This window comes from Haemaphysalis longicornis, unplaced genomic scaffold (assembly GCF_048455015.1).
Source record: "Haemaphysalis longicornis isolate Haplotype H1 unplaced genomic scaffold, Haemaphysalis longicornis Haplotype H1 scaffold_11, whole genome shotgun sequence".
Taxonomy (NCBI): Eukaryota; Metazoa; Arthropoda; class Arachnida; order Ixodida; family Ixodidae; genus Haemaphysalis; species Haemaphysalis longicornis.
Genome location: NW_027526214.1, coordinates 121735648 through 121751980, shown reverse-complemented (window position 1 = coordinate 121751980; position 16333 = coordinate 121735648). Strand labels below are relative to the sequence as shown.

At 49.8% G+C, this 16333-nt stretch overlaps 1 protein-coding gene across 1 annotated transcript; it reads right to left on the bottom strand.

Annotated features, from left to right (window-relative positions):
* Positions 1 to 1129: 1129 nt before the first annotated feature.
* Positions 1130 to 15161, bottom strand: LOC144160786 (uncharacterized). Its single transcript, XM_077691950.1, has 3 exons — positions 14234 to 15161; positions 9243 to 9294; positions 1130 to 1230 (listed from the first exon to the last, which is right to left on the bottom strand). The coding sequence occupies exons 1-3, from the start codon at positions 15155 to 15157 to the stop codon at positions 1130 to 1132; spliced, it is 1077 nt and encodes a 358-aa protein (XP_077548076.1). The 5' UTR covers positions 15158 to 15161.
* Positions 15162 to 16333: the final 1172 nt, after the last annotated feature.

Below are 16333 nucleotides of genomic sequence, written 5' to 3'. Positions count from 1 at the left end.
TCTTTTAAGGGGTCTTCCATGCCAAAGGAAGGCAGTGGACTGGGGCATTTGAAGGCTTAGAGAAAAACAAGGCACTGTTGTAACAAACTTTTTGGCATAATATACTCGCGAGAAAAAAAAACTACTACAAATATAAACACAATGTTTTTGCAACGCGTGGACGAAAAAGCTACTAAAATAGGCACAAAACTATGGGGTCTTTTGATACCACCCTCGCCCGTTGGTTACAAAGTTTGGCTTTTAGCAATGCCAGGCAAACTTTTACCAGCGTCCATTTGTTGGTTTTCGACTGCATCTTTTAATAAACTAGGAGCCACATATGAGCTCGAAATAGAGGGACGCGAAGGTTTCGAAATTAAACAAAATGTCTTACACCTAAAAAGCTTACTTTTTAAGCACTCGTTTGCATTAAACAATTGCTGCATCACGGCCGCGTTTTCAGCTCGAAGTCGCCGATAACTTTGTTCTCATTCTCTTTTTCCTTAGATACTTGCTTGAGTTCTCTCTAATCGAACGATGAGGCGCTCTCGCTGCCGGTGGTTGAACCCGAAGCTTTAAGCTGTTGCTTCCATACAAAAAAGTATTGGTACATTACCAGTAACTTAAGCTCAGTTCACACCGCTCGGGGCACCTTGAGCAAACTTGGTGACGGTGTTGCGACACCGCAGACCCCAAGCCACCAAAAATAGGCTGTCAACCGTGGCGATGTGTTTAAGGCGAAGGGTAGAAGCCTCAAACGGTGGCCATCGGAGCCAAGGTACGCCGACGGAGAGGTACGCCGAGAGGTACGTCGGAGAGGTACGCCGACGCAGCTCGCCGGGGGGTGGAGCGGCGTCTGGTTTCCACGGAACCCAGTTCAGTGAGTCTGACCTGGCCCCTCTGTCGCCCCCCGCTGTGTTGCCACCGGCAGCCCAACTCGTCACCACGCCGCTTGCTGAGGCAGCAGCGATTGTGGTACCAACCACTTCCGTTGGGACGGGTGCCGCTCCCGCCCCTAACCTCCCCGTCTTCCAGTGTGTTGGAAAGTGACGAGGGGATCGACACCGGGGGCCTTGCATAGGCTCCTACCGTCACCGCACCGCCCGTGCCACTTCTGGCGCCCCCTCCCCCCGCACTCGGCGTTCGCGGCTCAAGCAAAGGGCTCCCGAAGGGGGGCAAAGTCCGGGGGCCCCGCTTCGACGGGCACCCCCAGGACGTGTGACGACGAGGTGGACGTAGCGCTGTTCTTGCCTGCAACGCACCGCAATGAGCGGCCTCGTGACGGCCAAGCCAACAGAAAGGCCCAAAAAGTCAAAAACGAGAGTAACAGCCCCGAAAGACACATGAACACACATATGCACAGACATAGCTTCTCAGATCTCCGTAATGGGAAAAGAAAATAATTTTAAATGGAACTGTAGAGGCCTCCTTAAAAATCTTGATGATGTCTATGAGATATTTCTTTCGAACCTGCCAAGTGTGATGTGTCTTCAGGAGGCACATTTGAATTCCAATCACACAAATTTCTTAAATAGGAACCTGCTATTCACAAAGGACAGGGCTGGCTGCACAAGCTCTTCGGGTGGTATCGCCATTGTCGCCCGGAATATCCTTAGCATGCCACCCTGTCACTTTGTACACTTTCCTTGAGGCTGTAGCCATCTGCACAATATTATTTATTAGGTTGATAACAGTGTGCTCAATTTACAATCCTTACGATCTTGCACTCTCGAGCTCTGACTTCGAGGCACTGGTTGACCAGCTTCCCGAACCATACACCATCACAGGTGACCTAATGCCCACTCTTTGCGGCTCATCTAGCACGGATGTCCGAAGTCGCCTGACAGGGAAGTTTCTTACATCCTCTGGAGCATACCTTTTAAACAAGGAACAGCCCACATACCATAAAATAGGGCACAACACATACTCACATCTCGAGTCCGCTATTGGTTCTGCAATTCTCCTTACATGTCTTGAGTGGGGCGTGGGAACTGACCCATATGGTAGTGACAACTTCCCCATTTCACAAACATGTATAGGTAAAGGCCCATGCAGTCCACCTACCCATATTAGGTTTAACGAATCAAAAGCAAACTGGAGTACATTCACAGAAACTTCTAAACTACACGACACAACCATAAAACACCTACACGTGGAGGAAGCAGCCCAACTCATCACGGCGCACATCCTCGACGCCACCGAAAAGTCCATTCCCAACGCCTCCAGCGCTCCACGCAACCAAAGGAGGTTGTGATGGAATGAGAACTGTGGGCGGGCGCGAGAGGCCGAGAAGAAGGCGTGTCCGTCGCCGGTACCCACGTCAAGTAACCTCATTTCTTTTGAACGGGTAAAGGCTTTTCTGAAGCGGTTGCGTCGGGAGGCGAAAATGGAGAGTTCGCGAACCTTCCTCACTTCCATCAACTCATACACTGGCACACACAAAGTGTGGACAAGAATGCGAAAACTAATAGGCCAACAGACAGCCTGCTCTTGGTTAGTACAACAGGGGACACACTGGAAGACCATTCGCACAACACTTCCAACATGCGTCCAGTTCAGTGCCTTACACAAACACTTTCATAAAACACAAAACATCCTGTGAGAAGGAGTCCTTGCGAGACAGTAATAAGTCAACCTTATCTTACAACGCCCCCTTCTCACTGCATGAGCTGAAGATCGCACTTAGTACTTGTAAATCTTCAGCTGCAGGCGCAGACAACATTACATACCCTATGATACAACACTTACACACAGACGCACTTGAAACCGTGCTTCACCTGTACAACAAAATATTTCTTTCGGCGCCCCTTTCAAGGTCATGAAGGGAGGCCATCGTAGTGGCCTTTGTGAACGAGGGGAAGGGCCCTTCTTCTCCCAGAAGTTATCGTCTCATCGCCCTGAGAGGATGATGGTGTAACCTGTTCGAGACTATGATCAATGACAAATATGTCTTGATTACACTTTACTGCTGATTTCTTGTTTGTATTTTATTGTTACTTCTCTTCTCTTTCCTGATTTTTTTTCTCGTTCCGCTGTCTTGCTCTCTGGTGTCTATCGGGCTTTTAGGCCCGTCAAGTTGCCTGCGAGCTACTTTTTCCGAAATTGTCCGTCGTACTGCTTTTGTAAACTTTACGAGAAATAACGTCATTCATTCATTCATTCATGTACAGCCTGTAAAAAGCTTGTCTATAACACAGCTTTCGTACTCTCAGCCTTATCCTGCCCCGCCGGTGCGGGATTTGCATAAAACTACAGCAGAATTCTGCAGTCTTAGCCCTTCGCTTTTGCCTCCGACAGGTTTGGAACGAGTATGTTTCGGCAGTTTTCGGATGTAGCTGCTTGAAGTTGAAATCGCTGTTATAGAAAAGCATTTTATCGACTGTACGTCTTAGCGTACAATGCTCTTCTCGACAGCTGCCAGGCTGGCTTCAGGGCCGGGAGGTCAACCAACTAACAAATGGTTGCGTTGGAATCGTATGTAAAAGATGCCTTCATCCATAATGAGTTTTGCATAACAGACTTCTTCGATATGGAAAAGGCCTATGACACGACCTGGCGGTACGGCGTCTTGAGTGACCTCAAGTCATTTGGCGCTTCAGGAAATATGCTGGACACCCTCGCTAGCTGCATGTCGGAAAAAAACCTTTCGAGTGAGGGATGGCAGTGCACTTTCCAAAGTATATGTGCAGGAAAATGGCGTTCCTTCAGGCGGTGTCTTGAGGTGTACACAATTCATTGTTAAGATGGACTCGCTCCGGAAGGCATTGGCACCAACCATTCCTTGTTCTATATATGTAGATGACGATCAAATGTCTTGTAACTTCTCCATTTGTGAACGCCAAGTCCAAGTCTTGTAACTTCTTCATTTGTGAACGCCAAGTCCAGCTGGCGGTGAACAAACTTGCTTGCTGGGCGGACACAAACGGTTTTAAATTAAACCATCGAAAAAGTAATTGTGTTGTGTTCTCCCGAAAGCGCTGGTACACGTGGACCCTGGTATCTGTATAATAAGGTAGTAATTTCTGTCAGAGGAGAACATAAGTTTTAGGGCGTAGTATTCGTTAGTAAACGCTCTTTTATACCTCACTTGAAACAGCTCAAACACTAATGCTTCAAAACAATAAATATTCCTCCGAACCATGTATGGGTTTGTTCATTTATTGTTTATTTTTACTGCCGGGCCACGCCTGGCTGTTATCTGCGTACCAAGCAAAGCGCGTCTTGCATTCTTTATTTTTATTTCGAACGGGCTATCGCACTCAGATAAGCAGACTGTTTTCGCCCTAACGTCGCCAGATCAGAATAATCTTATGTGATCTACAATGTTCTGGATGTGAATCGACGGTTCAATAAACATTCGCACCGAAAGATAAAAGCCTGTAGAGCAGACGCTGCGGCATTCGATTGATGACACTCGCCTGCGCAAGTCACTTTGTTGACCGCTGCTTCGCTGCCTCGGTATTCTTTTGGGTTGTTACGGGAGCACAAGTTGGCTCCAATACACTTCTTTTCTTCTGCAAGACAACTGCGTCGTCCTTGGCATCGTGACATCTGGTGAAGGTGCGGGGTACAAGCAACCTAAGCCCTCGTCAAGCTGACAAGCAAGCCCGTCTCGTGTCAGCCGCTGACAGCAAGGTCTCCAGCCAGAGCTTGGACAGCTTCCTGACAAAGTGAAAAAAGAAGACGTCGTGAAAACCACTATGACCAATGCAGGCACCATGACCATCGCTTCCAGTCCTGCCCTCGTTATTCAGGAACCAAGGGAGCCCCCAGCATTCCATGGGTCAGCTTCGGAGGACCCCGAAGACTGGTTGGAGCAAACATAACGGGTCACACTCTTGAATCGATGGGACGACGCGGAGACACTGAGGCAAGTGTTCTTCGACCTTGAGGACTCAGAAAAGATCTGGTTCGAAAACCATGGGCGCTCCCTAGAGTCGTGGAACGATTTCCGAACGCGATTTTTAACGACATTCACCACGGTTGTGCGAAAAGAGCGGGTCTTGATGCAGACAAGAGAGCCGAAAAGAGTCTTGATGCAGACGCGGACAAAACACTCTGACGAAAGTGTTGTTGTCTTAGTCGAAGAGATGAAGAGACTCTTCGGGCGTGCTGACCCTTGCATCGCACAAGAAAAGAAGTTACGCTTACTAATGCGTGGAGTGAAGCAGGAATTGTTTGCTGGACTTGTCGAAACCCGCCAAAAACCGTCGCCGAATTTTGGACCGAAGCCAGCACAATTGAGAGGGCTCTTGAAATGTGGACTAAGCAGTATGAACGCAACTTTGTTGGCGCGGCCAATGCGAAGTACGTTGACAGCATGCCAAATACGGCAGACAGTTTACGTGAGACTATCTGCGCAATAATGAGGGAGGAGCTGCGGAATCTTCTCTCCAAGCCGCGCAGCCGCTAGTCGCTTCCCTTACCGATGTGATTAGGGAAGAAGTGAAGCAAGTGCTGAAAACCTCAATGACGTCGGAAGCACCCCGCGAGCCGCAAGCCATGTCCTACACGGCTGCTGTTCGCCGGCATAGCCCACCTGAGCCCTACCTTCATGAGGCTCCGAACCGTCACCCCCTGTCACCGGCCCGACCACTTTCGGTTCAAACCCACGCCCCAAGGAAGACGGTGGTGTGGCGAACGCCCGATTATCGTCCGCTGTGCTACCACTGGGGGGAGGCTTACCATATCTACTGTCACTGCCCCTACAAGAGGCTCGGTTTGCGAGGCTTATCCGTCAACGCACCATGCCCCCGATCCGTCCAGTGCCCTACTGAGATTGAAGACTACCTGTCCAACACCAACCGAGGACCAGCCAGATTCAACCATTCACCGTCGCCATACCTGTACTAGTCGTCAAAGCGCCGCAGCTCTGCTGACTTCTCAGGTGGAAGGCCCCCCCCCAGCCCACCGGGGAAGCTAAAATTAACAACTTCTGGAGGTAAAGTTAAAGGACAGCGGAAAAACGAAAACCCTCCAACGACACAGCGACTCGCTGAAGACCATGATTTACGACATACCCTCAGCCCCACGAGCCGATCTAACCCTGACATGACTTCGGAACACGACGACAACAAAAGTCCGCGACGCGTACCCGACATGACCGAACCTGCCATTCAGAATACGGCGAAGACGACGACGCATAGTGCCCGACTGTCAACACGTACAAGCAGAGATACGACGCCACGACGCATCCGGAACTCGAGAAGGGCGGCGTCCGACGTTCAGCTGTCCATCGACGGCTTTGATGTAGTCGCTCTCGTAGACACGGGAGCCGACTACTTAGCAATGATCGGGCCATTTGCGTCTAAGCTGAAGAAAGTTATGACCAGGTGGGATGGTTCGCACATACGCACGGCAGGAGGTCACCTCGTGACGCCAAGTGGAAAGTGCACATCCAGCGTCACCATAGAGGGCACAACGTAACCTGCGTATCCTACGTAACTGCTCCCGCGACGTAATTCTCGATATGGACTTTTTGACGGACGACGCTGCAATAATTGATCTACATACCAAGTCCATAACTTTTTCCGATCACTCCATGACGCCAGATAAGAAACACCGAACACCATGTTTCTTTAAGGACGCCGATGATCATGTCACACTGCCACTCCGCGCAAGCTTGATGATCACCGTCTACTGTAATAATGCTGTTACTGATGTTGACGCTATTGTAGAGAGTGACCAGAGGTTGCTCCTCGACCGCGGTGTCTCCATCGCAAGAGTCATTGCGCGCTTTACGCAACGGCAGTCCCAAGTTTTGGTCACTAATTTCAGCGAAGAATACCAGCATTTGAACAGGGACGCTGCAATTGCGTTCCTCGAAGAAAAGGAGGAAGCAAGTTAAGTGATCGCGGTGGCCGACTTTGAACGCCCACCCGAAGATACCTTAAAGCTTGCGAAACACTTCGACGTGAATTCGGCTTTACCGCAACAAGAAAAGAAAAATTATTGGATTTTCTGCATCGCTACAAAGAGTGTTTTTCGTCGAACACAAAACTACGTCAGAAACCTCTAGTGAAGCACCAAATAATAACTGAAGATGGAATCCGACCCAGCCGACAGTCACCGTACCACGTCTCTTGACACGCGCGGGAAGCCATCCATACTCAGGTGGACGAAATGCTCAGCGATGACATTACACAGCCATGGAACAGGCCCTGGGCTCTACCGGTCGTACTGGTGAAGAATAAAGACAGCACATTAGGGTTTTGCGTTGACTACCGGTGACTGAACAAAATCACCAAAAAGGACGTGTACCCCCTCCCCCGAATCGACGACGCCCTCGACCACCTCTGCCACGCGAAGTACTTCTCATCGATGGATTTCAAGAGAGGCTACTGGCAAATTGAAGTGCACGAGAAAGACCGAGAGAAGACTGCAATTATAACGCCCGATGGCCTATAGGAGTTCAAGGTGATGCCGTTTGGGTTGTGCACTGCGCCAGCAACTTTTCAACGAGTCATGGACACGGTGCTAGCTGGCCTGAAGTGGCACACCTGCCTCGTATACCTCGACGATATTGTGGTATTCTCCCGGACTTTCGAAGAACACCTTGCAAGGTTGCAGTCTGTACTTGACGCAATCCGTACGTCGGGGTAAACTCTGAAGCCTGAAAAGTGCTGCTTTGCGTGCGAGCAACTCAATTTTTTTGGCCAAGTCGTCAACGCCGCGGGAATTCGGCCTTACGGCGAAAACGTCCGCCATAGTGAACTTCCCAAGACCGAAAGATAAGAAGGGGGTGCGGAGATTTCTCGGACTATGCGCATACTACAGGCGCTTCGTTGCAAACTGCGCCCGCATTGTAGAGCCACTCTACCACTTGACGAAAGATAGCACCCCTTTCTGCTGGGAAAATGTCCAAGAAACAGCATTCTGCGAGCTGCAACAATGCCTGCAAAGCCCGCCTCTGGTCGCGCATTTCGACCAAACCACCGAAACGGAAATCAGCACGTACGCCAGTGGTATAGGCTTGGGTGCCATCCTCGTATAAAAGCAAACCGGGTTCGAAAAAGTAATCACCTATGCCAGCCGTAGTCTGTCCAAGGAAGAAAGAAATAACTCAGCCTCTGAGAAAGAGTGCCTCGCGAATATATGGGCCATTTCGAAATTTCGCCCTTACGTGTATGGAAGACCGTTCAATGTTGTGCAAGACAACGTGGGCCGCAAATTTGAAGGAGCTCTATGGTCGTCTTGGTTGCTGGAGCTTGCGCCTGCAAGAATTCGACGTTATAGTAGTTTATAAATCGGGGAGAAAACACTCCGACGCCGACTGCCTGTCCCGCGCCCCCGTAACCTCAAGACTCCGATGAAGGCAGCGCGTTCTTCGGAGTCGTGACTGAGAGCGATCTAGCCGCCCAACAGAGTGCCAACCCCGAGTTACTCGTCATGATCGACTACCTGGAAGAATGCAACGTCGTCGTTCTCAGGGCCTTCAAACGCAACTTACCTGCATTCACCCTGAAACCTCCGTTTTCGTGAAATATTTCAGCCCCGGAACGAGAGCGAATTACCGTCTTGTCATCCCGGCAGATGTTCGTGACAAAATTTTGGAAGCGTGCCACGACGACCCGTCTTCCGCACATCTCGGCACAGCTCGCACCATTGAGATGTAGCAACACCGTGGTCATCATCATGAGCACCATAATCATCATCAGTGATGCTTGTCAGGTGGCGTCAGCAGTGTCACGCGCCACCACATCGAACGCGACCGAGCGCCTGCGCGGCATCATGTCGGCACCACTCCCACTCCTGGCCGCGCCTACTCTCTCTAAATAAAATGTAGGAGACCACCGCACCCTACCGAGTCTGCTTCCTACAAATGGTGACCCGGACGTTTCCTAGGAGTGGTGAAAAGGGAGTTCCGCGCCTGTTCCCCAGCCAGCGGCCCACCGACATGGTGACGTGGGGGGACCCGCCAATACCGCCATTCGGACCACGCTACCCAAGAGGATGGTTCTTCAAGTTCGAGGCTGCCCTCTGGCTCAACCACGTGAGCATACAGCCTCTGAAGCACTCCATCACCTGGGAGACGCTTCCTCCAGAGCTCCGCCGCGTCCTCGTCCTACAACCGCCGAGAGCCACCCCCCACGATTACCTTCATGCTGCCGTGATCACGCACTACGCCTTCAGCGACACCCGCGTTCGGCCGGCAGCAGAGGAAATACCTGTACAGCCCACGCACACTTTGCCGCCGCCTGCAGCACATGAAGTACCCGCACGGCTTGTACACACTACGCTGCCCCACAAGCTACCCTACGTACCACCCAGCACGGCGACGTCCTCCACCACCGAGGCCGACGACCCGCTCTTCATCTGCAGCACGTCAGCCCCACCGTCACCGACCCGACTTGAACCCGACGACATTGCATGCGCTCACCGACCACCTCCTCCCGCCTCGCCCGCTTCTACCACGCCACGCCAAGGCACTGGTGAGCCAAACAATGCTGAAGCGCTGACCTCCCTTCCCCCTCGGCTGGTGGCACCACCCCATGGCCTCTCCACCGGAACGCTGCTCCCTTAGTGCCAGACTACACGGCAGGTACAGTCAACCGCGAAAGCGATTCACATGGACGTACCTATCATCTGCTCTCATGCCATTGCGTCTCCCGTCCTGCCACAGCAACAGCAACACTGTGACTCTTTCAGGCACGACACTCTCAGCCGCCGCAACATTCTAGACACAGCTACCATTCCCGCGTGTGACCTGCCCGACAACCCCGAACCATGTGCGCTAGCGGACCCTGAGCGAGCAATGGTAGACGCCCCAATACATGCTACGCACGAACCTGTGACGGCTCCAGAGAGTCAGAACCTGGAAGCCTCTATTTGTCACACCTACACGCGAATGCACGAACGCAGTGCATTTCGCGGCCGCTTCTCCGTTCCACGTCAACCCAACCCTTCCACGACAGTGCTACCGCCTCAAGCTCTGCGGAGGCGACTTTTCGACCATCCCCATCGACAACAATTCGGTCGAGCTCGGAGGTTATTCACCACTGTGCTAAGTGACTCCGGTGCCTGCACACAACATAAGCAGCGTCACTTCAAGCCACCACGACGGTCAATGGCCCATCAGTCGCCCATCCCCGGATGAACGCGGTGGCGACTGGGCCACTTGCGCCGCACAACTGGTCGAGCTCCGCGACACGACAAAGCTGTTAGCATACCGGAATCGCCCAACTCTCGTACGTGGTGTCATAACAGTTCCTTTGCAGATTTTGTGACTCCGACAGTGCACTCGAACTTTCGCTGACATCACTCTCGGCTCAGGGCGCTGCTAGCAGTTTCCGCCCTGCACGACGCTAGTTTTCATCTGCGACATTTGCGCCACTCCCAGGCAAGACCCCCCGAGGGAAATGCACATACAGGACGCCCTCCCTGGACCTACTAGGACAGTGTAAGGACATTGGCCGTGAACAAATCCTACCGATCACTGGTGTTGTACATACCTGTACATAGTTTTCACATATTTCTCATAACGCGCAACGCGCTAGGGGGGAGCCCTGTAACAACACCAAAGGTCGTGATCATAAGCACCACAATCATCATCAGCGATGATTTATTTATTTATTTATTCAGGTTACCCCTAAAGGCCCTCTAGAAGAGGGTATTACATAGGGGGGGCCAATACCACATGGTGTGTACACTACAACAGCAAAATAAGGAAAAAGAAACAGAAAAAAAAGCAGTACAACAAGATACAATGCAACGTAACAACTGCAACAAAACGCAAACCATGAATACGGGCAGCAATTGCATGGCGTTATACAATAGTTTAAAAAAGAGGAACAAAAACAGAACAACAAAAGCAAAAAAAAATTAGTTGGTCGGCGTAGCGCGCATGAGCTCTAAAAACTTAGCCGAGTCTTTCTCGGTGGCAATGTGTGCGGGTAAACTGTTCCACTCAATAATAGTGCGCGGGATGAATGACTGAGCGAAACGAAGTGTGCGAGATATCGGGCGCTTAACTTTGTTAGGATGATCACGGCGTGGAAAGATGGAACAGGGGAGTTCAAAGAAACTGTCATGTAATGATGGGTGATTGTAAAGTTTGTGGAAAAGTGATAAGCGCGCATATTTCCGACGAAGGGCCAAATCCTGTAGCTCAGCACGGTTTTTTAAGTTAGTGGCGCTGGAATAAGAAGAATAATCTGAGTAAATGAAACGAGCAGCACGGTTTTGCAAGGATTCAATATTTGATACGATGTAGGCTTGATGAGGATCCCAAATGGCACTGGCGTATTCTATTTTAGGGCGAATTAAAGTGGTAAAAGCAAGCTTTTTTAAGTGCGATGGAGCCTGTTTAAGATTTCGTTTCAATAACCCGAGAGACCGGTTAGCAGCTGCAAGAGTGAGTTCTATATGATGGTGCCATGATAGATCCGATTGAAAGTGGAGGCCGAGGTACTTGTAAGTAGATGTTAACTCAAGTGTCATATTATTCAACGAGTATTGACTAGGAAAACGGGTAGCAGCGTTAGTAAAAGACATACACTTTGTTTTAGAAACATTTAACGACATAAGCCAAGTTGAACACCAATGAACAATTTTGTTAAGGTCAGATTGCAAAGCTAAGCGGTCCGAATCAGAAGAAATGTTACGGTATATTACACAGGCGTCCGCGAAAAGTCGAACGTGTGAAGATAAAGAATTTGGTAGATCATTAATATAAACGAGGAAGAGTAGAGGACCAAGAACACTTCCTTGGGGTACACCAGATGTTACCGGTAAAGAGGAAGAATAAACATTCATAGCAGAGGTGAATTGAGACCTGGAGGAAAGAAAAGCTTTTATCCATGCAAGAACGTTAGGATGAATGTTAAGTTGTTCTAGCTTTAGTAGTAATCTGTGGTGAGGAACGCGGTCAAAAGCTTTAGCGAAATCTAAGAAAATTGCGTCGACCTGGCAACCAGCATCCATAGATGTATGAAGGTCGTGAACAAAACCGGCAAGTTGGGTGTCGCATAAAAATCCCTTGCGAAAACCGTGCTGAAAATTGAAGATGATATTGTGACGTTCCAGATAGTTTATGACTTGAGTGTGTATGATATGCTCCATGAGTTTGCAAATGGTACTAGTTAAGGAAATGGGCCTGTAATTTAGCGGTGAGGAATGGTCACCCGATTTGAAGAGGGGGACGACTTTAGCTGTTAGCCAGTCTTCAGGTAGAGTTCCGGTAGACAAAGACTGTGAAAAGAGAGCGCATAAAAAGGGGGTGTTGCTGAATGATATAGATTTGAGGATTTTATTATTAAAGCCTATATTATCCGAGGTGGAAGAAATTTTCAGTTTCTGTAAAAGGGACAGAATACCCGCCTCACTGATAACAATCTCCGGCATGACTAAGCTGTTGATACTATGCAATATGGGAGCGGATGAAACGTCTTCTCTGGTAAAAACTGAAGAAAACGCCTGGTTTAAGACCTCTGCGCATTGCAATGTGGGAACGGAAACGCCATCGTTATTGCTTAGGACTATATCAGGATAACATTTGGGGTTAACAACGCGCCAGAATCTGCGTGGATTATTTGCAAGTATAGATGATAAATCATGGTTAAAGAAACGGCTGCGGGTAGATTTTAAAGCGACTAATATTCTTTATCACATTTTTTGTATTTCGCCCAAGAGTTAGAGGTATCCGTTCGGACAGCCTGTTTATATAAACGTTTTTTTTATTGTTCAACCGTCGGAGCTGCTGAGTAAACCATGGAACCGTGCTTCGGGTTCTCACAGTGATGACAGGTATGAAGTTGTTGATGAGACCAGTAAGTTTATTTATTAATAGCAACCAGTTTTCTTCAGTGGTGCGCTGGAGGTGACCATGTATGAATTCTTCGTAAAAGGCCGATAATTCATTATTTATGCCATCAAAGTTACCTCTGTTATAGCACCTAATCGATTTATTAGTTGTTATTCTTTCGACAAGTGGGCGAATCAGGTTTCCGGTAATAATAGCATGGTCGGAAAGACCATCAAAAATATTAATGTTCGAGCAAGCATCGGGTTCATTTGTTAAAATTAGGTCGAGGATGTTCGAACTTGTTGCTGAGCAGCGTGTAGGAAAACTTATTAGTTGAGTTAAAGAAAAGTCAAGGCAACTCTGCAAAAATTTGTGCGCTTCAACATCACTTGGTGGAACGGTAAGGTCACTCCAATTAATGGCAGGAAAATTAAAATCACCGAAAATGATAAGAATAGCATTCGGAAAACGGGTATGAATATCGCCCAGAACACGGGAAAATTCATCCGAAAACGTGCAACCCATAACGGGGGGACGGTAAAAAACAGCAATTATAACATGATTACCAGCGCACTTCAAGGAAGCAAATGCACATTCTAGAAAAGAACATATTGAGATGGGGGTAACAACAAGATCGTTCTTGACGGCAAGGAGGACAGCACCGCCCCTTCGGTGCTTTCGATCGCAACGAAAAAAGTTGAATTCAGATGCACAAACAAAGATATTGTTATCACTAACAGTGTCGTTAAGCCATGTTTCGGTTAATATTACTACTGATGCTGACGACGAGTCTATCAGTGAAGAAAGAGGGACAGTTTTTGAAAGAACACTACGGATATTTGTAAACAAGAATGAAAAATGCTTGACTATGGTGCGGGGTACAAGTGGCGAAGAACACTTATTTCTCGGGGGAGAGCCACGTCATTCACTCGTGTCGCTCGCGGTGGTTAGCGCCGCGTGTACGTTATCACGAGAATTTAATCGGACAGCGCATTCATTTTCAGTGTCCCACACGTAGATGTCATCATTCACGAACAGCTTAGTAAATATTATGCGACAGCGGTCTCCCTCCTTCGCCACTGATTTCTTGAATTGGGCAAGTTTGCGGCGCTTTTCGCGAACGGGCAGCGAGTAATCACGCGAGATGCTGAAGGGCGTATTTTTTATTTTAGGTCCCTTGTTCAAAATTGCTTCAATTTCCCTATCGTTAAAGAACTTGGCTATAATGGGCCTCTTTTTGTCCTGTACAAAACGACCCAATCTATGAGCTCGGGCAACGGAATCTACTGTTATGCCTAACTTTGACGCGCAAAATTCCCTAACGAGACCCTCAGTTACATCCCATGTTTCAGATGGTTCTTTATCATCTACGCCAAAGAAAAGGACATTGGAACGCCGAGAGTGATTTTCCAGGTCGTCGATTTTGTCCTTTAATGCGGAAAAATCTTGGTCGTGGGTCGGTAGAGTTACGGTGTTATCTCTGATTTGCATTTTAGATTCGATAGCCTGTACCCGAGTTTTGAGCTGTTCTACATCGTTTTGAATAGCCATATGTGTTAGTAAAACCTTATTTACGGATTCCAGTAAGGTAGCGTTGTTGTTTTCTAGGCGCTTCACAGCATCGAGCACAAAGTTCAATTTTTCTTCCTGGCACTTATTCATTGTTCCGGGGTTTTCCTCCACGTCACCGTGAAGTAACAAAAGGCGGCTGAGGAACAACGCTGCACTACGAGCAAATTTCAAAAACCCAGAAGGCCACGACACCGCCAAAAGGCAAACATCATCATCCCGGTAGGAACAACAGTCGTAATAACTAACCTGCAGATACATGATGGGTGAGTGTTGATCCGCAGCGGCAGTGCCGTGGCCCGAAGTGTCGATGCAGACGGCGCGCTTTTGAAGGGGTGGGTCAGCCGATGTTGCACCATGTTGCCGGACGGCCATCACGGTAAAGTCCAGATCTGGCGGCAAACCATCCGAAGCCCGAAAAAACGGGCTGTGGTGCGCGTAAAAGCTGCTCAAAGGTGTACCCGAGCACACGCCAGAATCTTCGATGACTGTAGTCCGTAGGTCATCCGATGATGCAGACGACAGCCGGCCCACGACGGCAAAAAGCAGCACCTGCAGATACATGATGGGTGAGTGTTGATCCGCAGCGGCAGTGCCGTGGCCCGAAGTGTCGATGCAGACGGCGCGCTTTTGAAGTGGTGGGTCAGCCGATGTTGCACCATGTTGCCGGACGGCCATCACGGTAAAGTCCAGATCTGGCGGCAAACCATCCGAAGCCCGAAAAAACGGGCTGTGGTGCGCGTAAAAGCTGCTCAAAGGTGTACCCGAGCACACGCCAGAATCTTCGATGACTGTAGTCCGTAGGTCATCCGATGATGCAGACGACAGCCGGCCCACGACGGCAAAAAGCAGCACCTGCAGATACATGATGGGTGAGTGTTGATCCGCAGCGGCAGTGCCATTGCCCCTGGCGTCAGCAGTGCCACGCACCACCACATCGAACACGACCGAGCGCCTGCGCAGCGGCATGTAGGCACCACTCCCACTCTTGGCCGGGCCTGCGCTATCTAAATAAAATGTAGGAGGCCGCCGCACCCCACTGAGTCTGCTTCTTACAAGAAAAATCAAGATGAAGTACTACTGACCCCGCCTTGCATCCGACGTCACCCACTACTTCCGGAGCTGCCATGACTGCCAGCGACGAAAAACGCCACCGAGAAGACCCGCCGGCTTTCTGCAACCGATCGCCGTCCCGTCGAGGCCCTTTCAACAGATTGTAATGGATCTTCCAGACCCAGTCCCTACATCACAGTCACGGAACAAGTGGATTGTTGTACCGACAGACTACATGACAGGCTACGCAGAGACCACCGCTCCTCTGAGGATGATGGTGATTATGAGGTTTAACGCGCCGCCGCAACGCAGGCGATGAGGCCCGCCGTAGTGGAGGGCTCTGGGTTAATTTCGACCACCTGGGGATCTTTAACGTGCGCCGAAATCTCGTACACACGGGCGTTTTTGCTTTTCGCCTCCATCAGAAAAACGGCCGCCGCGGCCGGGAATCCTCTGAGGAGGACTGCACAAGAAGTCGCAAACTTCTTCGTAAACCAAGTTCTGCGACATGGCGCACCTGAAATCCCAATCACGGACCGCGGAACGGCCTTCACTGCGGAGCTTATGCAAGGAATCTAACGCTACAGCAACACGGATCACCGAAGAACGACGACGTACCAGCCCCAAACGAACGGACTAACGGAACGTCTGAACAAGACGATCACAGATATGCTGTCAATGTACGTCCACGTTGAACATAACACTTGAGACGAAGTGCTCCCGTATGTCGCGTTTGCGTACAACACGGCTATCCAAGAAACTACGCAAATGACGCGGTTCGAGCTTGCCTATGGAATACTGCTGACTACGATGCTTGACTCCATGCTTCCGTATGTAGAAGAAGACGACCTCAACCTAGACGTTCAATGATGCCTTCAGCGTGCGTAGGAGGCCCACCAGCTCGCTCGAGTTCGTACAACGGACCAGCAGCTGGTGGATGCCGGACGCTACAACCTCCGACGCCGAGACTTCGAGTACAACCAAGGAAAC

Coding starts and splice junctions, on each gene's coding strand:
- LOC144160786 (XM_077691950.1), bottom strand. CDS start 15,157: ATGTATCTGCAGGTGCTGCTTTTTGCCGTCGTGGGCCGGCTGTCGTCT. Junction 9,295..14,233: donor TAGAACAGCTCAAAACTCGG/GTACAGGCTATC, acceptor GACGTGCTGCAG/ATGAAGAGCGGGTCGTCGGC. Junction 1,231..9,242: donor GGACGTCGCCGTGCTGGGTG/GTACGTAGGGTA, acceptor GGTGCGTTGCAG/GCAAGAACAGCGCTACGTCC.